The 27155-nt window shown below is 43.7% G+C and overlaps 1 protein-coding gene across 4 annotated transcripts; it reads left to right on the top strand.

Annotated features, from left to right (window-relative positions):
* Positions 1-347: 347 nt before the first annotated feature.
* LOC109886228 (Bardet-Biedl syndrome 4 protein) lies at positions 348-17836 on the top strand. 4 transcript variants are annotated; one of them, XM_031812564.1, is made up of 17 exons: positions 348-463; positions 3908-3950; positions 6782-6861; positions 9825-9888; positions 10120-10231; positions 10564-10636; positions 10867-10920; positions 11081-11208; positions 12397-12451; positions 12613-12681; positions 13513-13665; positions 13900-14071; positions 14512-14581; positions 14995-15133; positions 15556-15772; positions 16064-16264; positions 16318-17836. In XM_031812564.1, exons 1-16 carry the CDS (start codon positions 410-412, stop codon positions 16240-16242), a joined length of 1662 nt encoding a protein of 553 aa, XP_031668424.1. In that variant the 5' UTR covers positions 348-409; the 3' UTR covers positions 16243-16264; positions 16318-17836. The 4 variants fall into 4 exon arrangements, with proteins under 4 accessions (XP_031668424.1, XP_020333540.1, XP_020333543.1 ...); XM_020477951.2 differs by having other exon boundaries at positions 16064-17836; XM_020477954.2 differs by having other exon boundaries at positions 412-502; positions 16064-17836.
* Positions 17837-27155: the final 9319 nt, after the last annotated feature.

Genomic DNA, 27155 nt, shown 5'->3' with positions numbered 1-27155 from the left:
TGAGGATGCATTGTAACCTACACCTGGACCATCAGACACTGTCACATTGTATATTGTGACAGTGTGACCAACATGAATAAAAGGGGCGATACAGGAGTACCCGGAATCATTCCCACACAGGCAGGGGGACCATATGAATGTCGTATTATGGTAATTTATCACGAAGTAGTTTGTGTTGTGAACTACTACTCCTGAAGTCAACTTTGTTTTTTCTTAAGGGTAGATTTAGTGCAGTTTAACTTATTTTAGTGTTTAGTCATTGGTAGCTTGGTAAACTATATTTTCAAAGTAACTTCCCCAACCATGCACCATGCAGTGCCAGAGACGATAGAAACAGAAGTCCTTCATAATCTAGCTACTGGTAAGGCTTTTTTAATAGAGCTCAAAAGTACCCCGTTCTGGCGTAACCATGGCAACAGCCTCCTGTGCTGTCAAGATGGCGGACGAAGAAAACACACTAACTGTGAGGATAATTTACTTGCTATGAATTGGAATTACAATGGTAAACCGAATAAAAATCTGCAATGTCTTGGATATAACTAGCTGGGATGTTTGTTGTTAGCAGTGTAATATGTCTAGAAACGTTTTGCTTAGCATTCTCCAGCTCTAGCTAGCTGAAAACATAGCAGCTAGCTAGCTAGCTAGCCAGCTCTAGCTAGCTAACAGCTCCGTATGGGGCCATGGCTAAAAGGGATCCATCTTTTGTCAAATTAACCGTCAAAAGTTGGCAGGTTTTGCATTTTAACTAGCCCTAACCACTTTCCTAATCTTAACCTAATTGTCACAAAATGCTACAATAACACGTTTTGCTTAGCTAGATAATTAGCTAAACTCACGAAATTAATGTCATAACGTTATTTTTTCGAAATCAAGGGGTATGCCTTTATTCCATCTGTCGATAATTAGTGTACATTCAATTCAAATAGATCAATGACTTATCTTCCGTTCTTAATGACGACCAATATTACTGGACGCCACAAGCAGATGTGAAGTCGTCATTACTAGTCGGCGACACGTTGTTATTGTTGGACAGCAAACATGGCGGATGAAAGTGTTGCTGTGGAGCCAGCCTTCTTAATTAAGGTACTTTCGTTACTGCATTTGGTAAATAATGATGTAGTAAAATTGCAATAGAGCATGCCGAGTCTACTTTCTAGTTGTCAGAATAATTTCACTCAAAATATACGCCTGAGCAGACAACGATATGACGTTGAACGACAGCACAGACGACAACGGGTTTTGCGTTTACGCGCTACACCCATTATATGGACTGAAGAAAGAAGCAGCAATCTATGATGCTTTCGAGGTGTGGAAGCGGGGTCGAAGACGCGGTGAAGATGTTTGCAGTATGATGTTGACGGTGATCAATGGCGCAAACAGTTCCGCATGACTCAGACCACATTTGAATACCTTGCACAGTTAGTAGAGTCTGGGAACTAAACAGACCACCAATGTCTGAAACACAATTGAATACCGTCGAAGGCTTGCTCTATTTTTGTGGTGGTGTGCAACACCAAGTGAGCACCAGATTATTTCAAGTTTATTTGGAGTCGTTTTCTCCACAGGTGACTGCAGCTGTCGTGAAGACAAGTACAACCGCTTTATTTCGCTACCCGGTGGTAAAGGCATCCTAGCCACCATCTGTGGGTTTAAGCAACTTAGGTATCCGCAATGTGCTGGTGACCATCGGTGAGACACACATCCCCATCACTGCCTCAAAATAATATCCAAAGGACTACTTGAACAGCAAAGGGCAGCATTATTTTGTGTTGCAGGCCGTTGCTGATCACAACCTTAGGTAAGTGTTCTGCTGCTCATCTCATTTCTGTTTTGACAAACAAATAGAGACCATGTTACCACTTGGTGATATAAGCCACATTTGAGTAGTTTGTATTTTTCTAGCTTCACTGGTGTCTATATGGGGTGTCTAGATCGCACAGGGGGTGAGAGTATTGGCCAACTCTGATCATTTCAGACTGGCAGGGGGGGCCATCTTTTTCCCCAGGAAGTATGTGATTAAACATTGATTTTGCTTCAGTTATAGAGAATAAGCACATAACTGAAACCTCTGCAAGCATATTAATGACCTATTTTCTGCATGTATACAATTGTTTCTGAATCTACAATTATTCTCCTCTTCCACAGAGTTCAGAGATTGTCATTGGTGTAGAGATGCCAGTTCATCCGGTAGGAGACCCAGCGTACCCACTGAAGAGGTGGTTAATGACAGGCTTTTCCCAGGACACATCTCTGAATAACCACCAGCAGAATTTTAATGACCACCTGAGTTCTGCCAGGGTGGCTATTGACGACGTCTTAGGATGCTTGAAGGGACGTTTGGTGAAGTGCATCAACATTGACGTTAAGTTGACGACAGACACTGTAACGGCGTGTTGCATACTGCACAATGTGTGCAAACTGAAGAAAGAATTGTTTCTGGAATGAATGAAACATTGGCCAAGATCAGTTGTAGAAAGAACAGTTTCTGGCTGAATGGAACCGGAACATCATTGGCCAAGATCATCAGCAGACAGAGGCTAAGCTCACAGATCAAGACCATAGTTTACTACAAGGGCCAGTGGAGGAAAGTGTTGCTACTGTACGGGATGCAATTAGGACCTCTTTACATGACACCATCATAACTGTGCACTGATGTTTTAGCTTTGTGGTGCAAGTTGTTTGTGATTAGTGTTAAGTATCGCGGTGCTCAAGTTGTGGCTATACCAAAAAATAACATTTTGTAACAAGGTGAATTTGCAGTGCAACATTTAAAAAAATGTTTTTGCTTGAATTATATTTATTTTTGCACAGTACGTTTTCAAGATGTTCGTGAATGTTATGTTAGACTTTAATTGTACCATTTTTTTTCTTCTCACATGAATGTTAATTTACATTTACTTTATACTTTTAAGATGTTTTTATGTGAATGCTTTGTTCTTGGAAGAGATCCTCAATAAATGTGTTTTATGAACATGTGTAGAGCAAAGTCATCGCAATGCAATTTAGTTCAATCAAATCAACACTCAATGAAATGAATAACATATTTTAAACCCACACGGTGATAGAAAATGTAAAAAATTAACTTGGCAACAAAGCACAGACAAATCTTGCATTTTAACAAATATCAAACACAGTATTTTGTATTTATTCCGGATCCCCATTGGCTGCAGCTACTCTTCCTGGGCTCCAATCACAATTACATAGAGTAGTGTGTAACAATGTGTTATTGTTACACACTACTGTTGATGTTGCTGTATTATTGCTTTTGTATTGTAGATATGTTAAAGTGAGTTCTAAGGGAAGCGAAAGCCTCACAACAAAAGGTGGTGAAAGAGGTAATGAGTGTATTAAAGCTCCTACATAAACGGACACAGGCATGTCGTCTCTAGATCCATGCCATGCCTAGTAAAGGGTCTGCTAGCTGCATGAAACTCAGTGTTCTAGTCTACCAAAGATGTCTGTCTGTCACCAAAATAGTCTGATGGTCCAGGTGTAGTGTTTAATGGCTGTCTGTGACTAAAAGTGTATGATGGTCCAGGTGTAGTGTTTAATGGCTGTCTGTGACTAAAAGAGTATGATGGTCCAGGTGTAGTGTTTAATGGCTGTCTGTGACTAAAAGTGTATGATGGTCCAGGTGTAGTGTTTAATGGCTGTCTGTGACTAAAAGAGTATGATGGTCCAGGTGTAGTGTTTAATGGCTGTCTGTGACCAAAAGAGTATGATGGTCCAGGTGTAGTGTTTAATGGCTGTCTGTGACCAAAAGAGTATGATGGTCCAGGTGGAGGTTACAATGCATCCTCAGAGGGGAATGGTGAAGGTGGCAGGATGCAGGCCAAGAGTTGCTCCAAAATTGAGACTCCCTGACCAAATCCCAATTTGTTGCCTCATGGATCTCCCTCTTTTTCAGCTCCCAGTGGCCTCTGAGACAAAGAAACGCCAAGCTCCAAAAGGTAAATGTCTAATAACTTAACAGTGACTCTACAGTTTTCCATTGAAATGTCACATACACCTGTGTTTTAACATGACAGTGGAGGGCATTAGTTATACAGAAAAAACACATGATGCTACAGGCCTATTTATTAAGGGGAAATGGTTTGGCTAACTGACAGCATTTACTAAGGTCGCCCTAGGCAAAATTACTCTTGACATCCAGGTTCCCTCCCATAATAAAAAAATGCCCCGGCATAACAGCATCTGTACGTAAATAGAACGTCAGTTTGACAGAGGAACTACATCACTGCCTACAGTGGAGACTGCTGAGCGGAGGATGGCTCAAAATAATGGCTGGAATGCAGTCATTGGAATGGCATCAAACACATGGAAACTACTTGTTTGATGTCTTTAATAGCATTCCATTGACTCCATTCCAGCCATTATTATGAGCCATCCTCCCCTCAGCTGCTGCCTAGTCACTACCTTTTCCGCTTGAATAAAATACAAAATAGTAGCTAGCAAGGTGAAGATCACGTAGGTTATTTTTTATGAGTGCATTTCACAAGTGGCTAGTTTGCATTAACTACTTTAACTAAAACCACTAAGTGTTTTGCATGCACTTTGGTTTCGAATCACGACATTATGGCATGTCTGCTTCGTGATCTGTCTGAAGAGGACCCACCGCGGAGCAATTTTTTTCCCGTTATCGTAGTTGCCAAAACAGTCCGTCATTGAAACCTGACCCTCGGTGTTGCATAGGGAGGAGACTAAGTCAAAATGCCAGAATTGAATTAATGCTCACTGCAGTGTGTTACAGACTTTAAACATATATTTTATTTGACTAAAGAGGGCGCCCTTACCCTTTTTCTAATGTTTAACCTGACAGAAACTTGCAACCATATTCCAGAACACAGTAAAAAATATATAGGCCTAGCATTCGTATAGAATAGCTTGTAGATATTGTTTTCATCCATCCCACAGAAGTTGACCTTTTAATAAAATGTTTAAAAAGCCATGATATCACCCTTAGGCCCCGTCATACATCACCCACTGTATTTTTGTGTGCCAACTCATATTGTTGTGCAGCCCACTACAGAAGTCATGTTATTGATACAAAGCAATTGTAGGAGAAACACTAACGCACAGTTCTTCCACTTGACCTCAATTTCCAAAGAGGTGACAAGTTGAAGAGTGAACTTGATCCGCTTCAGGGGTCTTTTAATCTCGGCAGGCTTTTCTTCAAGCATTCTGCTCCAACTTATCCTTTTTGCTCAGCTGGACTTTTTTTTATATAGCGAACAGAATAATACAAAGCTGTCTCCTCTCTCTACACATTACCGAGATCATGCATACAATGAGAGGATTTTTGTTGTGGGGATGAAACCTTTTCGCTGGCTATATTTGGACGGTTCCATGCTGGGTTCCTCTTCCTATTGCTGCTTCTCTCTTTATTGTCCCATGAAGACATGTCACAGACGAACCCTCCCTCCCTCCCCCCTCCTCAAAATCTGCCCAGCTTCAGTAAGAGTGGACTTAAAGTGCCACAGGGCTGCAGCTGAAACCCAGAGACAAGAATATTATTGCTGTCTCGGCAGGAGCCAAAGCGGATTAAGCCCACAAATAAGGCCACTCCAAATCTGATGCGGCAAATATGAGAGGGGGGATGCCGTCTCCATGCACTGCAGTCTACCACTCAGCGAACAGGGGAAAAGGGAAGGCTTTCTCTGTGGGGTTAGAGTGGGCTTCCAGTCGAGGTTCTTGCTGTGAGACACTGGAGCTCCGACTTAACAATTGGCGAGATAAAACAGAGGAGAGCTTTGGTGTAAATCACAGTTTTTCCACAGGCACTAACCTAACAACATCCACCCAATACCCTGTAGTGTAGTCTCAGGCAGCTTCATTTCATATAGCCAGTGTCCTATTGCTGCCTCACAGGTAGGTACAAGATAACAGGATTACTGAAATCAAAGAAGTTACTCTATTTGGAATTACAATGGCAGCTATCTTGAATACAATTGTGTTCTGCTAGAGGAAAGGTTTCCAGTACTGTTATACAGAAGCATGGTTGGCATGGCCATCTTAGCTCACCAAATATATCCTACTGTATTGAATTTCATGTTCCCCATTGTCTGTTTGTCTGTAGCATGTGCTCCTTCTCATTCCTGTCAGGAGCACTGAGCTTGTTAAAGACATGGTTGCCTGGGCAACAAGGATAATATCTTAAAGGCAGAGGCGTAATAAAACAACATCATTGTCTGTAACTAACAATTAGCAGTAATATAACTATTATCTAACTTACTTATTATGTCTGAGGAAAGTAGCCCGAAGGGTTTTTGTTGGAAAATGTTGCATCAGTCCTTGTCTTATTAAAATTACCATAACTTTTAAAGAGATAGTCTCTTCTGAATTATCATTGAAAATGCTATAAATATGTCTTAATTTAATTACATATCTTATTGACATTTCTACATTTCTTTTTTGTATTGTTTTGCTAGGTATTACTGCACTGTTGTAGCTAGAAACACAAGCATTTCCCTGCACCTGCGATAACATCTGCAAATCTGTGTACGCGACCAATAAACTTTGATTTGAGATAGTATAACATGAAATGTCCATTCACTGGCAGCATGACTCAACTCATATACAGTAATGTCAGCTTCAGTTGTTCTGACCGTTTTTTCTGTACTTGATTTCTGACCACGTCATGGATTGTTCTATTAAATATATTCTTATCAGTGCGGGTCAACAAGGGCCTTAAATGAGAAAGGGTGGAGGGGTTTGTTTGGTATCGGGCCAATATGCCGTCTCCTCATCACCCCTGAATGTCTACTCTGCCTCTCCTCCTCAGCTCCGGAACTTCCCATTCTGGAGAGGAGGAACTGGCTCATCCACCTGCACTACATCCGCAAAGACTATGAGATCTGCAAGGTAGGCCCCCCCCCCTGCCGCGCTGTCTCTCCCGGTGGTCTGGTCCAGTCCCTGACTGTCATTCATTCCCCCTTGTTTAATGTGCATTGGTGTCACACTGACCTTTCTGTCAGCCTAGACAGCATGCAAATAATGAATGAAGGCATCAAGGGCTCCCTCCCCCTCACTTTGTCTTAGTGTCTTCTGCTGAGAAGATAGTGATGTAATCTTCTGTTTCAAGCTGTGTTCTGTCTGGAAATGTGAAAATGCTACTAGCGCATGCTATTTTTCTCCTACCCTGCATGCGTAGTTAAATAAATAATAAATAATGAATGAACCCACTACACAATCTCAGAAGTACAGTTTTGTAACAACAGCTGTTATAACACTTGTTGTGGGTGAAAATGGGAATGAACCAAGCATGTTGGTTTACTACAGGTAACTGCCAAAATAAAGGAAACACTTAAGTAAATGAGAGATACAAAGTATATTGAAATGGGTGATTCCACACAGGAGTGGTTCCTGTGTTAATTAAGCAATTAGCATCCCATCATGCTTAGGGTCATGTATAAAATGTTTTGGCTATCATGGCCATGCCCCCCATAGGATGACAATGGGCCCATCCACCAGGGAACAAGTGGTCACTGAATGGTTTGATGAGCATGAAAACTATGGAAACCATATACCATGGCCATCTCAGTCACCAGATCTCAACCTAATTGAACACTTACACTTATTGGAGATTCTGGAGCGGCGCCTGAGACAGCATTTCCACCATCAACAAAACACAAAATTATGGAATTTCTTGTGGAAGAATGGTGTCGCATCCCTCCAATAGAGTTCCAGACAATTCTAGAATATATGCCATGGTGCATTGAAGCTGTTCTGGCTCGGGGTGGCCTAACACCCTATTAAATCAAATCACATTTTATTGGTCACTTACACATGGTAGCAGATGTTAATGCGAGTGTAGCGAAATGCTTGTGCTTCTAGTTCCGACTGTGCAGTAATATCTAACAAGTAATCTAACAATTTCACAACAACTACCAAGTGTAAAGGAATGAATAAGAATATGTACATATAAATATATGGATGAGCAATGGCTGAACGGCATAGGCAAGATGCAGTAGATGGTATAGAGTACAGTAAGAACAAATGAGATGAGTAATGTAGGGTATGTAAACATTATATAAAGTGGCATTGCTTAAAGTGATTAGTGATACATTTATTACATCCAATTTTTAATTATTAAAGTGGCTAGAGATTTGAGTCAGTATGTTGGCAGCAGCCACTCAATGTTAGTGGTGGCTGTTTAACAGTCCGATGGCCTTGAGATAGAAGCTGTTTTTCAGTCTCTCGGTCCCAGCTATGATGCACCTGTACTGACCTCTCCTTCTGGATGATAGTGGGGTAGGCAGTGGCTCAGGTGGTTGTTCTCCTCTTTTTGGCCTTCCTGTGACATCAGGTGGTGTAGGTGTCCTGGAGGGCAGGTAGTTTACCCCCAGGGATGCATTGTGAAGACCTCACTACCCTCTGGAGAGCCTTACAGTTGTGGGCGGAGCAGTTGACATACCAGGCGGTGATGCAGCCCGAAAGGATGCTCTCAATTGTGCATCTGTAAAAGTTTGTGAGTGTTTTTGGTGACAAGCCAAATGTCTTCAGCCTCCTGAGGTTGAAGAGGTGCTGTTGTGCCTTTATCACCACTCTGTCTGTGTGGCTGGACCATTTCAGTTTGTCCATGATGTTTACGCCGAGGAACTTAACTTTCCACCTTCTCCACTACTGTCCCGTCGATGTGGATAGGGGGGTGTTCCCTCTGCTGTTTCCTGAAGTCCACGATCCTCTCCTTTGTTTTGTTGACGTTGAATGTGAGGTTATTTTCCTGACACAACACTCCGAGGCCCCTCACCTCCTCCCTGTAGTGCGTCTCGTCGTTGTTGGTAATCAAGCCTACCACTGTAGTGTCGTCTGCAAACTTGATGATTGAGTTAGAGGCGTGCATGGCCACGCTGTCATGGGTGAACAGGTAGTACAGGAGAGGGCTGAGAACGCATCCTTGTGGGGTCCCAGTGTTGAGGGGTGGAGATGTTGTTTCCTATCCTCACCACCTGGGGGCGGCCCATCAGAAAGTCCAGGACCCAGATTCACAGGGCGGGGTCGAGACCCAGGGTCTCAAGCTTAATGACAAGTTTGGAGGGTACTATGGTGTTAAATGCTGAGCTGTAATCGATGAACATAGGTATTGCATAGGTATTCCTCTTGTCCAGATGGGTTAGGGCAGTGTGATTGCGATTGCGTCGTCTGTGGACCTATTGGGGCGGTAAGCAAATTAGATTGGGTCTAGGGTGTCAGGTAGGGTAGAGTGATATGATCCTTGACTAGTCTCTGAAAGCACTTCATGATGACGGATAGTCGTTTCGCTCAGTTACCTTAACTTTCTTGGGAACAGGAACAAGGGTGGCCCTCTTGAAACATATGGGAACAGCAAACTGGGATAGGGATTGATTGAATATGTCCGTAAACACACCAGCCAGCTGGTCTGCGCATTGTCTGAGGACGTGGCTAGGGATGCCGTCTGGGCCTGCAGCCTTGCGAGGGTTAACACGTTTAAATGTTTTACTCACGTTGGCTGCGGTGAAGGAGAGCCCGCAGGTTTTGGTAGCAAGTCGTGTCAGTGGCACTGTATTGTCCTCAAAGCGAGCAAAGACACGTTTAAAATGTATTTTTGACATTATTTTGCCAGTTACCTGTATGTCTGTCTTAGTTGTCATAGGAATGCTTTATCTGTCAATCATAAAATTGAGTGTAGCCAATGTATTAGTCTTCCTTGCCAGACTCATGGCACTCCACCCCAGTGTGTTGGCGATAGCGGCTGTGGGAAGAGACTACCAACTTAGGAAATACTGTCGATATTCAGTTCTTGCAATATTCTTGTAACATCAGTTTGCTCTAGGAGCAGAGATCATGTTTGTTGTTTCCCAAAGGCAATGATCAAAGAGCAGCTACAGGAGACCCAGGGAATGTGTGAATATGCCATATACGTACAAGGTAAGAAGCCATACTACATAACGTTCCACATCCCTCATCATGTGTTCATCACGTTCAAATGGTTTATCCCAACCACAACAGAGCTCTAGTCTATTCCAGTCAAAACCAAGCGTTAGATGTAACATTTCCTCCCCCAAAAAAGGCTTCTACCCCCTACTGCGCCTTAGAATTTAATGTGTCGGTTTAACGCCTTTTCATGCTAACATAAAAGCCTGTTTTCTTGCAATGAAGCTCTAATCTTGCGTCTGGAGGGGCAGATCCAGCCATCCCTGGAGCTGTTCCAGAGTTGTGCCATCCTCAATCCCACCAGCCCCGACAACCTCAAACAAGTGGCACGATCGCTGTGAGTAGAGAGTACCCCTGCCTCAGCCCTGAGCCTGCCTGGGGGAGACACTGCTGTTGATCAGATCACTCTACAGGCCCAGGCCAGGAAAAGGTCATACAGAATATAATAATGATATAAGATTGTGTTAGTGCAGGGTTCCTTACAAGATCAAAGTAGTTTATATGGTATGAGGGATGGGAAATGTTCGGCATCCGCCTTGGTGATGCACGTCTACCATTTTGCAGCAGAATACCCACCGGGCATTAGCTGATTTAGGAGATGTTGAATTTAGGGTTACTCTGTGCGTGTACTTCCATTTATAGTTGTTTATGCATCTTTTTTTCCTTCAGTTTTCTGTTGGGGAAACACAAGGCAGCCATTGAGGTTTATCGGGAAGCTGGGAAGCTCAATGAGAAAGACTGGGTAAGAGAAAAGATTGTGGTTTCCTCTACTCGGTAGAGTTGCTTATCTTTGGCCTGTTCCTGTAACCATTGGCACCGTAAGATTTATCCATCAGCATTGCTCTTCCTGGATTTACACACTGCTTCTCAGCTATAGGGTTTAAGAGTGGAACAATGAACTATATGCATAGTCAGCCATTTTAATTTGTGTTGTAGCTCCATATAGCCACTCTGATATTTTTCTCACTCCAGGAGATCAACCATAATCTGGGTGTATGCTATTCCTTCATAAAAGACTTCCAAAATGTAAGTATGAGCTGGATTTTCACACACTGTTCATAAGGAAGTAATTAGACTAAAGGGTTATTTTATCATTCAAATGTCAATATGAAATGGCGTCTCAGCCAGTGTACAAGTATTTGACGGTGGATGATGGAGTAGAGATACTGTATCTGTTGTATTCCAGTCTGAAGAGCAGTTGAATGCAGCCCTGCAGTTGAAAAAACACGACAGGACATTCATGACACTGGGAAAGGTCCACTTGTTGGCGGGAGACACCGACAAAGCCATCGAAGTGTACAAGAGTGCAGTGGAGTACGTTTGGATGTAGAAATTGTTAAAAGTTCAAACAAACTGTTCTAAAAGTTGGGAAACTTTGCACCACTTCTAATATGCCCTAGAAAATATCCTAAGGGACATTTTTATTTTTTTAAAGAATTGTGAATAGGTGACATTTACGGAGAACATTCACTGTAATTAAGTTTTGTTTAAAAGAAGTTCATCCTCATGGAAGAAAATGTCGGTTTGTTGAAAGGTTGCTTTGTTATTAAAAACCCAATGTGTTAGTTTTTAATACTAGAGGAACAACTTTCACTGAACTTACATTATTCAAAAAACTGGAAGCACTAAAGCCTTCATTAGGGAATAGTTGTTTAATAATAGAGCGATGATAATATATACGAGTTTTAGACCTTTTCACAGTAATGATTATGCCGCAGAAGGGTAATTTTCCCTACATAGCTATTAATGATGTTCATTTAAGATGGAATAAAAGAGTAGTAAAAAATCCCTAAAGACGAAGAAAACATGCTGTGCTTTGAACAGTGGGATCTGTTCCTGGTTGTAATCACACTAGTTTAACATTTTCTACTCTAACATTGTTGATTTCAATCATCTAAACAACTGAATCAGGCTCACTTATCATCTCTGACTGAAGGCCACTCATGGCCTTGTTCAACGTACTGTACAAGTCCAAATCTATTTCAATACCCTCACTAGCATATTACTTAGAACGAAGCAATACATTTGTTTGTGCATCCATACTAGCAAATGGTATTTTAGTATAAGTCAGTATGGATATTAGTATGGATATAGGATCAAAGCCCAAATATCCATTATATAATCGTCCTATCCAGGGCAGCGGAGGAAATAAGGTAATGGCAAAGGTCAGTGTACATATGGGGTCGCCTTTCCGTGTTCATTATTACTACTGCCTATTGGGTAAATGAATTCATCAAGTTGCCCAGCTACTCGGTTTGCTTTTAATTAGACTAACCACTGTGAGCCTTAATTCAACCTCCCCCCTCCTCTCAGGGCTCCTTCTTTAAGTCTTTTCTTCCCCCCAGTCATAATTAATACTCTGCAATTATGCTGAAACGAACCCATTAAATAATCAGCCAATTGCAAGCTCCGTTCTTCCATTTGCATTAGGCAAAGTTACACATTATTATGTGTAATTGCAGGCGTGAAGGTGATATTAGAGGTGTCTTTCCCTCTGGATAGGTTCTCTCCAGAGAATGCCGAGTTGCTGACCACTCTGGGGCTCCTGTATCTGCAGGTGGGTCTGCAATCAACTCTGAACACACTCTTAAGAGTGGAATGTTTTTTTTTTATTAGGGAATGGGTTAGTATATTATGTTGTGTCCCAAAAAAAACTGTAATTAAATTTTTCCAGAATGGTGATGTTTGTTCGCACTGATTGTTGACAATCTTTCACAGTTGGGAAAATACCAAAAAGCATTTGAACATCTCGGAAATGCACTTACTCATGATCCTAATAACTATAAGGTAAGTGGTCCCCATTTTATGAGCTTGTTTTGTTTTTTATAAACCCCTGACACCAATGTACTGTATAACTGCAACATTGAATCTGATGTACTGTATGTGTATAATGTACTGTATAATGTACTGTCCCCAACTGGCGACACAAATCCATTTTATTTGGCCGCCCAAGTTTTCTGATTAAAAAATGTCTTTCCCCCAAAAATGTATACACACATATATATATATATATATATAAGGCACACCTTTTAATTGAAATGTATTCCAGGTGACTACCTCATGAAGCTGGTTGAGAGAATGCCCAGAGTGTGCAAAGCTGTCATCAAGGCAAAGGGTGGCTACTTTGAAGAATCTAAAATGTTTATTTGTTTAACACTTTTTGTGTTATTACATAGTGTTGATGTCTTCACTATTATTCTACAATGTAGAAAATTGTAAAAAATAAAGAAAAACCCTTGAATGAGTAGGTGTAGTTGATGATCCCTGCAGCTGAATCTAGTTGGTGATCCCTGCAGCTGAATCTAGTTGGTGATCCCTGCAGCTGAATCTAGTTGGTGATCCCTGCAGCTGAATCGAGTTGGTGATCCCTGCAGCTGAATCTAGTTGATGATCCCTGCAGCTGAATCTAGTTGGTGATCCCTGCAGCTGAATCGAGTTGGTGATCCCTGCAGCTGAATCTAGTTGGTGATCCCTGCAGCTGAATCTATTTGGTGATCCCTGCAGCTGAATCTAGTTGGTGATTCCTGCAGCTGAATCTAGCTGGTGATCCCTGCAGCTGAATCTAGCTGGTGATCCCTGATGTACAGTATGTCAGTTATGTGTATGTGTCCCTACTAGGCCATCCTGGCAGCAGGCAGTATGATGCAGACCCATGGGGACTTTGATGTGGCCATGAACAAGTACCGCGTGGCAGCGTGCATGGTCCCCGAGAGCCCCCCGCTCTGGAACAACATCGGCATGTGCTTCTTTGGCAAGAAGAAATATGTAGCAGTGCGTATTCTCATATTTCATGTACTGTACATATAAAATGGTGTCAAGGACAGATGTATGTCATATGATAGATCAAATATGACAGACGTCATATCTTTCCATGGCATCAAAGGGGGCATACTAAGACTACAGTACACTACAGTACCTCAAATGACATTTTAAGGACAGTTGTTGTTTTGTTGTCTAGCCATGTTAAACCCCTCTTCTTTCCTGTGTCCTTTCTGTGTGAACCAGGCCATCAGCTGCTTGAAGCGGGCCCACTACCTGTCTCCGTTTGACTGGAAGGTACTGTACAACCTGGGCCTGGTGCACCTCACCATGCAGCAGTATGCCTCTGCCTTCCACTTCCTCAGCGCTGCCACCAACCTGCAGCCCCACCTGGGAGAACTCTACATGCTACTAGCAGGTAACACTAGCCTGGCCTGGGAGAACTCTACATGCTACTAGCAGTTAACACTAGCCTGGCCTGGGAGAACTCTACATGCTACTAGCAGGTAACACTAGCCTGGCCTGGGAGAACTCTACATGCTACTAGCAGGTAACACTAGCCTGGCCCTGCCTGCTCCCATCTGAATTGGCTTTATGTGCCACTTTCCCCAGATACAGATCCAGCCTAGTCCTTTAAGTCCAAGACCAGGCTAAATCTGTGCCTAGGGCATTATGAGTACTATGTAACTTGCAACCTTAAATACTTGGTTCAAGGTACCACATTGCATTCCCTTATATTTACCCTGGAATAGTGTTCATGTAATGGGATCTGTTTTATAATGTGTTAATGGATTTTTACAGGTTTCTATAGGTTTAGTTTTTGTAGTTCCCACTGAACTGACCACTCTCCTCTTTCAGTTGCACTGACCAATCTGGAGGACGTGGACAATGCCAGGAGATCCTATGAACAAGCTGTGGCTTTAGACCAGTAAGTTCCTCCCAATCGAACTTCCATATAGCTTGAACTTTTGTCCTGAGTCAATCCACGTAGTTCACATTGTGTTGAATGTAATTCATTTAAAATGAGACTGAGATACGATATTTCCACGAGCAGCAACGCAGGCCGAGAGGGAGGAGCAGAATCTGTGGATTGGTGTCAAACACATGGTTTCCAGGTGTTTAATGCCATTCCATTTGCGCCGTTCCGGACATTATTATGTGTCATCCTCCCCTCAGCAGCCTCCTGTGATCAGAGTACCTCACGCTTTAATGCTCTTAGTTGTTGCAGACATCAACCCAATATTGCTGTTTACTTCGTACATCGCTGACTCTACCTTTGATTACTAATCTACCTATCTATCTCAAGCCCATCTGTTTTGACTGGCTCCGTGTTCCTCCCAGGTCCAACCCTCTGGTCAACCTGAACTTTGCCATTCTGCTTTACAACCACGGGGACAAGAAGGGAGCCCTGCAACAGTACCAGGAGATGGAAAGGAAAGTCAACATACTGAAGGACAGCAACACTGAGTTTGACCCTGAGGTACAATACAGTAGCTTCCTCTCTATACTCTGTCTGACATGGCACATACAGTGTAGGTCAAACACAGGAGGTTGGTGACACCTTAATCGGGGAGAACGGGCTTGTGGTATTGACTGGAGTGGAATAAGTTGAATGGTATGAAATACATGGTTTGATGCCATTCCATTTGCTCTGTTTCTGGCCATGAATATGAGCCGTCCTCCCTTCAGCAGCTTCTTGTGAGCTCAAACTACTGATGGAAGAGAGAAACGTTTGCCATTGTTGCATTAACGTGATGTTGATGTTAATATGACGCATTTAATGTAATACAGTATGGTCAGTATATTGTACCACATTCTCGCGTCGGCTTAATAATATCAACAGCAATAAATGCCCTCTTCAATTTCTTGACTTTTCCAAATACAGCCATTTTGTTTCCTTAGCTAATGGACATGGCTCAGAAGATGGCCGCTGCCTTGCAGGTGGGAGAGAGCCTGGAGTGGACCAAGCCGGTCAAAGACCCCAAGTCTAAGCAGCGCTCGGCTGGGGCCCCCAGTAAAACCCCTGGCAGCTCCCAGCAGCCCCTAGGCACCAACCAGGCCCTGGAGCAGGCCATGTCCTCCGCCGCAGGCTACAACAAGAGCATCTCACTCCCCACAGGTAACACATCACACCATCCTTAGATTTTTTTATGCATTTTCCGTGATAGTTGGGTAAACGCTCGCTTAACATAGTGTTTACCCTCCACTACACTACTGGTAATTAACTAGGGTATATGAATGAGATAGAGACGTGTCAAGTTAACATAATAATATGATCTTGTCAGTAGACTGTTAACTTGAATCACATCTCTGAGAGCTCCTTGAAGTGTAACACCAATACAACATTAACTCTTAACAGAACACTGCGTGTACTTAGTTACATTTTCAATATCTAATACCTGTCTCTCAGGAGTGTCCCCCCACAGCCAGCCCACGCCCCCCTCCCTGGCCTTGGAGGAGGAGCCTGATGTGGAGACCACCCCCACCCGAGCCCCTCAGCCAGAAGAGTCAGACCCCTCCACCACCATGCCCCCTCTGGCAGCCAAACCCAAAGTCAAGAAGAACAAGTTGAAGCAAGAGCTGAACTAGACGTCCCGTATCTAGTCCACAGGCCTGTAGTGTATCATCACTCCCAGAATGTCACTCAGCTTATCTAGTCCACAGGCCTGTAGTGTATCATCACTCCCAGAATGTCACTCAGCTTATCTAGTCCACAGGCCTGTAGTGTATCATCACTCCCAGAATGTCACTCAGCTTATGTAGTCCACAGGCCTGTAGTGTATCATCACTCCCAGAATGTCACTCAGCTTATCTAGTCCACAGGCCTGTAGTTTATCATCACTCCCAGAATGTCACTCAGCTTATCTAGTCCATAGGCCTGTAGTGTATCATCACTCCCAGAATGTCACTCAGCTTATCTAGTCCACAGGCCTGTAGTGTATCATCACTCCCAGAATGTCACTCAGCTTATCTAGTCCACAGGCCTGTAGTGTATCATCACTCCCAGAATGTCACTCAGCTTATCTAGTCCACAGGCCTGTAGTGTATCATCACTCCCAGAATGTCACTCAGCTTATCTAGTCCATAGGCCTGTAGTGTATCATCACTCCCAGAATGTCACTCAGCTTATCTAGTCCACAGGCCTGTAGTGTATCATCACTCCCAGAATGTCACTCAGCTTATCTAGTCCACAGGCCTGTAGTGTATCATCACTCCCAGAATGTCACTCAGCTTATCTAGTCCATAGGCCTGTAGTGTATCATCACTCCCAGAATGTCACTCAGCTTATCTAGTCCACAGGCCTGTAGTGTATCATCACTCCCAGAATGTCACTCAGCTTATCTAGTCCACAGGCCTGTAGTGTATCATCACTCCCAGAATGTCACTCGGTCTCTATCCGTTTTAGTTTTCATCAAGAATAGTTAGTCGAAGGCCACAAGGCGTTCACTAGCTTTTTGATTTAGCTTGTTTACAAAGTGCTTTATGTTGCTCTTTCTTAATGGTCTTACTAACCAAGGTGAGCCAGCCTAATGACAGAGGTGTCATAATGAGTTGACTTCCTGATCATCAAAGGCCTTGACATGATCTCTTTTCAGTAGTTTCAGATACTTCCTCTGTTCAACTTTCTCTATCGGGCCGTGTCAAATGCAGCATATGATTTTTTCTACTTAGCCTTGGTCAGTGGCAGGTCTGGGTTATTGTTTATAATGACACTAAATATACATTCCTCCATTTTAAGTAACCTCTAAGATATGACAATCATGAATGAGATGAGGGAAATAAAGATTGTAGTGTTTTATACCTAATATATGGATTTATCAAGGGCCTTTTTTTAAACTATTGTGGAATTTTAAGATGTTTAGAAATTGTGATGTTTGACAGAATAGATGTGTATTTATTGTTGCAAAATCCAAAGTGCCATGAAGGTGATTGATAGTGTTCTGCTCTTTATTTTAGTCAGAGTAGTGTTAGGCTAAATGCGACACGGTTGGTTGGGTAAACCATGCTAGCGTGATGAGTAGCCTTGTCTGAGACTAAAGACTTGACTTAGCTCCCCAAGCTAAGGCCTAGACGTTTAGCTCAGCGGCTAACAGTTGTGGCACGCAGAAGTCTTGTGTAAGTGTGTGTGAACATGCATGTAATATACAGGTAACTGACTAAATAAACGATATATCAAATTAAATGTTATTTGTCACCGCCGTGTAAAGCTTACCGTGAACAAGCCCTACCAACAATGCAGTTCAATAAATAGTTAAGAAAATATTTACTAAATAAACAAAAGTTTTTTTTAAATCGAATCAAAAAGTAACACAAGAAATGTACATAACAATAACGAGGCTACATACAGGGGTTACCGGTTAGTAGAGGTCATTTGTAAAGAGACTATGCATAGATAATAAACAGCGAGTAGCAGCAGCAGTGTAAAAACAAAAGGGGAGGGTCAATGTAAATGGGCCGGGTGGCCATTTGTGTCTTGGTGTCTTAATAGGGAGTTTGGCCACCAAGAGCCGAAAGAACAGCTGCAATCTACCGGTGTCTGGAACTCTATCCGAGGGATGCGAAACCATTCTTCCACGAGAAAATATATCATTTGTTGTTTTATTGGTGAAAAACGCTGTCTCGGACGCCACTACAAAATTTCCCATAAGTGTTCTATTGGGTTGAGATCTGCATTTTGGCCGTTTTTCTAAAGTTATCTATCCCGATTAAATGCATAGAAGTAGAATAGGACGAGAGTCCCCATTCAGATCAATAATTTGTCCGTTCTATTCATTATTTCTATGCATTTAATCCTATCCGATAACTTTTGAAAAACGGCCCCGGTGACAGACGACCATGGCATATGTGGGTGGGGGCATTGTCATCCTATGGGGACATGGCCATAGTAGCAAAAATAATGGCATGCCATCATTTTTATACGTGACCCTAAGCCTGATGGGGTGTTAATTGCTTAATGAACTCCCCCCAAAATTATTGGTCACATACACATGGTTAGCAGGTGTTGGCTTGTAAGGACCACACATGTGAAAACACCGGCTTACAATAAACATTGGCCTATTATGAATTTGATTTGCTCACCTCGCCCTATCGCGGCTCATTCTGAAAAAGTGTCAATGAATGTTAATCGAGGAGAGTGAACGTGGATGGAATGCCGCTTGCTTAAATTTTAGACGGTCCTTCTCCACTCGTGCGTCATTAGGCAAGTGACGTTTACAGGGGTGGATCCCAAAATAAATGAAGTTGTACAATATATTTTATAGATAAAACAATACGTAGCATATGTTTTTTAAACGTGTGCATGTTTTTCCTCATCGGAGAAAACAAAAGCTAATTCAAAGGGGGTGTGGCAGATTTCAAAACCCTTCCGTGATAGGATACACATGAGTATCCTTGATGGAAGGTTTCTATCGAGGAGAGGAGGACATTCTTACGTGCGTTTGCCTACTAACAAAGATGATGGATCTTCCTCTCTGCTACTAACTAATTGACACACTCCTCGACTACTTATCGGTTTCTGGGTCACGGAGGACGGTCTTTTGCTTAAACGAGAAAACCCCCTTGTATCCCGAATTTACTCAAGTGTTTCCATTATTTTGACAGTTACCTGTACATTCATTATACCTTACCTCAGACACACAACTTCTGCAGTGTTTTGACTTGCCAGTAGGGAGCAGTGTTGGATCAGGACGGCATACAGTATATACACTGAGTACAAAACAACTCAATATTAGGAAGTTGTTCTTAATGTTTTGTACACTCAGTGTATGTCTGTCTGAATAGTACTACCTATTACAAGGACAACTGGGATTTGCTCTGTTTTTCATCTGGTCAAGAAGTTATAGTATACTGCAGTCTAGAACCAATGTATTTTTCTGAAACAGCACAATCCTAACAAATGCCACACTTGGAATGTCTGACTGAGGAATGAGAATGTTGGCTTGTTTGACTAGGAGAGAGCTAGTATGGGAGTGTTTGGAATGAGATAGTAAATGCCTGGCTCGGTAAAGGACTGTAAAATGCCAAACCTCATGGATATTGGAAAACAGTAATGAATGTAAATCATGTGTATGTATTGACAAAGGGTACCAGACACCGGCAAATTGAATCCTTGAGGAGCGTGGGATGGGGATGTTGATAAGGCCATTCAGAGTATTCATAATTCCATCTCTGATTTGCTTATACTGAATTTATAATAAATACTCATATATCCAAAAATCATAACGATGATCCAACCGCATCACTTACCAACTCTAAAATGACCAGTCTGGAAGGTCTCTGAGAGAAACCAAAGCAGCCAGTTGTTTTGTGACGGCACATCATCGCCAAGGACAAGGTAAAATAGAAAACAAAGGTTACGTATATAACCATGGTTATGTGAGATATGGATCACTCCAATATATTGGTATCACCTTGTGGTGGAGGGATACATCCGAGGTGAGGATTTACATATGTACTTCCGTGTACACCTGTGTCACAGCTGGGGTCTGCCCCTATATATAGACCTCATGGCCGCGACACACGTTCTCAACATCATTTCTGAGGCGACTCTAGCACCGCAAACGATTGGAGTGATCTATATAGCTCACATAACCGTGGTTACATACATAACCTTCATTGTGTTTCACTATATTGGATCACTCCAATATATTGGTATACCCATACCAGATTAGTCGGTGCAAGAGGGACCTGGTCAGCCAGCGGCACAGTCCCAATGTGGGGCCTGAGATGCAGGGGCTGTCAATGTGGAAGGGGGGTGCCGGCACAGTCCCCGGAAGGGGAGGCGACACCCAGGACCGCTGAACCAACCGCAGAAGGAGGTGCCACATTTACCCGACAGTACCTAGTAAAGGTGCAAGAGGAAGCCCAGCTGGCCGCAGAACTTATATCAGCTAGTGTCACTCATCTCAGTTGTGCACAGGACTCAGCCACACCTCGTGTTGAATGTGCCACCACAGATCCCAGCACTGTCCTCCCAGCCAGGCGGTATGCTGTCGTAATGGTGTCCACAATCCAGTGAGGGAGCCTCTGCTTTGATAGCCCAGCCCCCAGGGCTCTCTCACCGTAGCAGACAAAGAGCTCGTCTGTTGTTCTCATTGACTGTGTCTGCTCCACATAGGCAGCCAGTGCCCGCACAGGACACAGAATGCCGGAGGGAGGCTCAGACTTCCCTGCTACTGCCGGGGGGTCATAAGCAGAACCTTTGGGATGAATGAAGGGTTGGGGTGGAGAGATATACTCCTCCCACCGGGGTCCATCTGGTAGCCCACAGAACTTAGCAAAAAGCATGGAGCTCACCCACACTCTTCGTGGAAGTAATCGCTACCAAGAACACCACCTTCATAGAGAGGTGTTTCAGAGGTGTTTCAGAGTTCACAGTTGTAGCCTGTGCCCTTGAGCCCTTGCGTTCTGCATGGTGTTCATTACACCCTCCTGTATAGTCCTAACATGGACCATTGGTGCCATTCAGCGGCCAAGCCCACTACTAAGGCGGTGCCCTGATGGATCTGACATGGAGGCCCTGATGGATCTGACATGGAGTACCACAGGAGGCAGTGTGCTCCAGTAGGCTCCAGTCCCAAGGTGGCGGTCCATCCCTTGAGAGCATATCTGCTGCCACATTCAGCATGCCAGGTACGTGTGCTGCGCATAGAGACGCTAGACGCCCCTGAGCCCAGAGAAGGAGGTCCCGTGCCATAAGATGGAGGCGGTAGGACCTCAGGCCACCCTGATGGTTGATGTAAGCCACCACTGTGGTGTTGTCCATTCTCACCAGAACATGTCTTCCCTTCAGATGTGGAAGAAAAGACCGCAGAGCCAGCAGCACAGCTCAGAACTCTAGTGTATTGATGTGCCTGCCGCTCCAAGGGGGGTAGCCAACAGCCGCTTGCCGACCTGCCCTTGGTCACACCCTCCCAGCCGATCTGGGAGGCGTCTGTGCTGACCAGCTCCCGGCGGCACTTCCTCCGCATCTTCACCGCACCTGAGTGAAAGCAGCGACCTCAACAATGCCCTGAGGCACTGTGTGGTAATCCGCAGCTGGTGGTGACGGTGGCGCTTCGGGTGCAGCCGGTGGGAGTTGAACTGCTGCTGAAGAGGCCAGAGATGGAGCAAGCCCAGGGGAAACGAGGCCGCCGTTGCAACGAGGCGTTGGCAGGTCACGGATACCACCCACCCCTGCAGAAAGTGGTCGAGGCAAGATAAGATCGCCTGAAACCTTCTGGTGGGCAGGCGTGCTCTCATGAGGACTGAGTCCAGTTTGACCACCCTCTGGGTGGGCATCAGACGTCATTTACAGCAATGCACAAACCACCGATGTGGGTCAGGAGCTTGGACCTTGGTCCTGGTCGGGTTACAAATCAGCCAATCGTCCAGGTAATTGAGGATCAACAATACTCGAGACATGAGAGGTGCCAGGACAGCGTCCATGCACTTTGTGAAAGTGTGGGGTGCCAAAGAGAGGCCGAAGGGAAGAACCATGAATTCGTAAGCCATCCCTTCTAACACAAATCGGAGGTCCTGCAAATGAGCTGGGTGAACAGGAACATGGAAGTAAGCATCCCTCAGGTCCAGTGTCACAAACCTCTGGTCCCTGGACACGCCCTGCAACATGCGGGCTGGGGACAGCATGTGGAACCTCAGTACCTTCAAGTACCCATTGAGGTTGCGGAGGTCCAGAATCGGTCAAAACCCTCCGTCTCTTTTTGGGACGACAAAATAAGTGGAGTAGAACCCACCTAGCCGTTCTGATGTCTCGATCCTGTGGATGGCACCCTTATCCAGGAGTGAGAAGATCTCCATCCGCAGAGTTTTCTTCAGGGGGTCGGCCACCGTGATGACATGAAGGCCCCTGAAGCACGGTGGCCGGAATTACCTCTCGAGCATTGTGGACAACACCCATGGGGACTCCACACCCTCCTCCCACTTTGCCCTTTGAGACCGGGAGAAGCGGCCGGGGATGGGTGTGTTATGGGTCCTGCCAGGGCCCGCCTCTCCTCTGGCGCCCCAAGCACGTCCCCATGGTTGTGACGGTTGACCATCACACCTGTCAAAGGGAAGCCATAAGTTCAGCCAAGCCAACAAGGCCACGGAGCAGGGGTCTGACGCCCTGGGAGAGCTTATGCCGTGACCCGCTGAATAGGAACCCGGTGAGGGATAAATTACCCAGTAACTCTGCAAAAAATGGGGAAGACCCGTGTGGGAAAAACAGACAGACCAAAAAAAAACAGCAATCAGGTAATGGATTTGATTTACGTTGTCTTTTTTTTACTGCAATATTACCTTTAATATCCAAGCAGTAAAAGTAGCACCATATGATGGAGTAACCGCCATCGATAAAAGACAGTACTGTGCAGCCGTCTTCATCGACCTGACCAAGGCTTTCGACTCTGTCAATCACCATATTCTTATCGGCAGACTCAGTAGCCTCGGTTTTTCTAAACCAAATGCATGCTTTTCAACCGTTCGCTGCCTGCACCCGCACGCCCGACTAGCATCACCACCCTGGATGGTTCCGACCTAGAATATGTGGACATCTAGGTGTCTGGCTAGACTGTAAACTCTCCTTCCAGACTCATATCAAACATCTCCAATCTAAAATCAAATCTAGAGTCGGCTTTCTATTCCGCAACAAAGCCTCCTTCACTCACGCCGCCAAACTTACCCTAGTAAAACTGACTATCCTACCGATCCTCGACTTCGGCGATGTCATCTACAAAATAGCTTCCAATACTCTACTCAGCAAATTGGATGCAGTTTATCACAGTGCCATCCGTTTTGTTACTAAAGCACCTCATACCACCCACCACTGCGACCTGTATGCTCTAGTCGTCTGGCCCTCGCTACATATTTGTCGCAAGACCCACTGACTCCAGGTCATCTACAAGTCCATGCTAGGTAAAGCTCCGCCTTATCTCAGTTCACTGGTCACGATGGCAACACCCACCCGTAGTACGCGCTCCAGCAGGTGTATCTCACTGATCATCCCTAAAGCCAACACCTCATTTGGCCGCCTTTCCTTCCAGTTCTCTGCTGCCTGTGACTGGAACGAATTGCAAAAATCGCTGAAGTTGGAGACTTTTATCTCCCTCACCAACTTCAAACATCTGCTATCTGAGCAGCTATCCGATCGCTGCAGCTGTACATAGTCTATCGGTAAACATACTGTTTATATTTATTTACTTTTCTGCTCTTTTGCACACCAGTATTTCTACCTGTACATGACCATCTGATCATTTATCACTCCAGTGTTAATCTGCAAAATTGTAATTATATAGACTCTCTTTTTTTTTCTACTGTGTTATTGACTTGTTAATTGTTACTCCATGTGTAACTCTGTGTTGTCTGTTCACACTGCTATGCTTTATCTTGGCCAGGTCGCCGTTGTAAATGAGAACTTGTTCTCAACTAGCCTACCTGGTTAAATAAAGGTGAAATAAAAACTCTGTTAAGGAACTCCAAAGTTAATGTCTCAACGTAGTGGAAGTCCACCACGATACTCTTACACTCTGCAAGGGTAAGAACAAGAAAAAACCCTGCAGGATAATTAGCAGAGAATGTAGGTTGCTTCATGTTAAAGCAATTCACAACACACAATATAGAACAAGCCAGTGGGCAAGTTGTGTAAGTTAAATTACTGTTTGTGGCAGCAAGAGTCACCATACTAATGGATGCACACGGACTCGTAGTGTAACACGAACAAAACACAAGTACGACAAACCGCTCTCAGCGAGTGGAGAACTCAAGAGGAGGGGCTGGCCAGTGAGTATACTTCCATGCAAGATATTACAATTAACAGTGACTGACCAAGCGAACTTCAGAAAGTGTGTCGCGGCCATGGGGTCTATATATAGTAGCGCACCCCAGCCGTGACACAGGTGTACATGGGAGTAAATCTGTAAATCCTCACCCCGGATGTTTCCCTCCGCCGCAGAGTGATACCAATATATTGGAGTTATCCAATATAGTGAAACATAACAACTTGATATGAAGCTCACGTAGGATGTAGTTTCTCTGTTATTAGCTGGACTGGGTGGTTGGGTTGTGGCTGGACTCTGTTATCTGCTAATAATGTCTGAATGCAGTGTTTCCTGTATCATTATAATTCACTTTGTTGCCCCAAGGCCAAAATGTTTGATATGCAGCCATGAATGCTGCTTCAAGGACCTCTGTAGCCCTCCACAGAAAACCTACGGACCAAACACTTGAATGATCCTGAATTTTGAATTCTTCTTGTACTTAATGTACTCTTGTCTTATTTCATCTGATATAATGGATGACCAACGATCACATTACACATAAACTCTCCTTGTTCCAACTACACCCACCACCACGAAATTAGATTGGATTCAGTCTAACAGGCTTTAACTTTTGACCAGGGCTACATTTATTCTCCAAAACGACTGAGTTAGTTATTCTGTCGCCAAGTAAATAAAAGACTCCACGGATTAACTATTCAACCTCTCCAATTTCTGATTAAATTGTGTTTCTGTTAATAATTCCGATTTAATTGCTGATTGCTACGATTGCCTCATTTCAACTGGATTTCACTGCATTACAAAATACCTTGGTGTGTTTTTCCTGGGTACAGGCCCAGAGCTCTGGTTTATGAACTAAATCTCCCAAATTGAAGCTGAAGTCTCGGGTGGAGAGATGTCCATTTCAGAGCGTGACTTTGTGCTTGATTGGAGCCCAAACCCCCAAGACCCTTTGGGTCCTCTTTAATGAGATTGATGACCTTGCCTGAGATGAGCTTTCGACCACAGCCCTGTGTTTACTGCCTGCTAAACAAACTGATGAGGAAAGGCTAAGCTGCGCGTGTGTTTCACACGTCATGGGCAACAACTTTTACTTGCTGTCACGTTCAACCAATGAAAGGTGGTGAAATCTTCAAAAGCTATAGATGGAAACTACATATATTTCTTCTCTAGGCTATCTATTTGGTTTGGAAGGATGCACTTTCACACCTGTGTATTGATAATCAGTGGCCCACAACCTTGTTCCTGAAGAACTAAATGGTATGCAGGGTTTTGTTCCAACACAGCAGTAACACACCTGGGTCACATTCAGGATCCATGTTGCAGAGGAGTAATGCCATCTGTTCGAAGGCAATGACTTACGACTGCGTACAACACAACTTTTTAACACACTCACATCAAATTGAGTAGTTGTGTGTAATGTCTTACCTCGAATATTCAAGAGCATTGGATGATCTGTACAAAGTGTCTTTGAGAAAAATTTCAATCAAATCTATCAATAGATGTATTGCTACAAGCGCAAAAAGCTCTAAGGAAATTCTCAATAACCCAAGGCTGTAGTCGTAATATTGCCGACGTCGCTATGATCCATGACGATAGGTCATGTTTATTGCTTAGATTAAATAGCTTTACATTCCATGGCAGAATACTGTACACCATATCATGATCAGGAGCTACAATGATAGGCTGCTTCCTCTCCAAGACGATGTTGATCAGTGGTGCTGTAAAAGAACACAACCAGTCGGCTGTGGATCAACCAATGGATCTCTTGGCTTCAATCAAGATTTTGTGTGTAAATAAGTATTTTGATGGTAACATATATTTTTCTCTATGTGGAATACAATATAGGCCTGTATTTAGTATTTTACCCCATGTCTTATGATGAGTCATTCACAACAGCCTACCTACTCTCCTTGTCAAATGATCTTCCTCTCGTTGCTTTAACCTGGGCTCGAACCAGGGCCCTCTGACCTCATCGACACATGTGGTCAACCATGAAGTAGCGCTACAAAAGTCTCAACCAAGGGAAACAACTGGGTTGTTTCACCAATTTGGTGCCTTTTTGAGATGTGTAACTTGGTTAATTCTCATAATTTGAGGATGCTGTCATAAAGAGCACATGTTCAACTTAGTCCCCATAAAGGCAGGAACCTAGGAAGAAACCTAGAGAGGAACCAGGCTCTGAGGTGTGGCCATAACAGGGTTGACGATTTTATCTTAATTCAGACATAATCCCCTTGTAACAAGGGAAATGGAAGCTTTTTGTTTACAACAGGGAGGGGCAATTGAATGCAAGCATTACAAAACTAATTACATTTAAAATGAATGTCTAGCCTGTCTATCTATGGGTAACAGGGTTGATGTGTTATGCTCAACCCACTCAGTTTTCCACAACAAAACAGCAGAAAATGGCCAAAAAGAGTAGAACCAGCTCACTTGTTTTTACTCAATGGTTTGACTATTAGATGTTCAATGTTTAAAATATATATGTCACACCCTGACCTTGGTTATCTTTGTTTTCTTTATTATTTTGGTTAGGTCAGGGTGTGACGAGGGTGGTTGGTGTAGTTTTTGTATTGTCTAGGGTTTTTTGTGTATCTAGGTGGTTATATGTCTATGGTTGCCTAGATTGGTTCCCAATCAGAGGCAGCTGTTTATCTTTGTCTCTGATTGGGGACCATATTTAGGTAGCCATATTCCTTCTGTATTTTGTGGGTTATTGTCTATGTGTAGTTGCCTGTCAGTACT

This window comes from Oncorhynchus kisutch, unplaced genomic scaffold, assembly GCF_002021735.2.
Source record: "Oncorhynchus kisutch isolate 150728-3 unplaced genomic scaffold, Okis_V2 Okis03b-Okis08b_hom, whole genome shotgun sequence".
NCBI classification, from domain to species: Eukaryota; Metazoa; Chordata; class Actinopteri; order Salmoniformes; family Salmonidae; genus Oncorhynchus; species Oncorhynchus kisutch.
Note: the sequence above shows the minus strand (reverse complement) of the source record. Positions and strands in the feature narration are given on the sequence as shown.

Bases quoted from the DNA above. Each gene is read 5' to 3' on its own strand.
- LOC109886228 (XM_031812564.1), top strand. From the start codon at position 410: ATGGCAACAGCCTCCTGTGCTGTCAAGATGGCGGACGAAGAAAACACA. The intron at 464-3,907 runs GTGAGGATAATT...CCTCTTTTTCAG, and splicing joins ACGAAGAAAACACACTAACT to CTCCCAGTGGCCTCTGAGAC. The intron at 13,666-13,899 runs GTGCGTATTCTC...TGTGTGAACCAG, and splicing joins GCAAGAAGAAATATGTAGCA to GCCATCAGCTGCTTGAAGCG.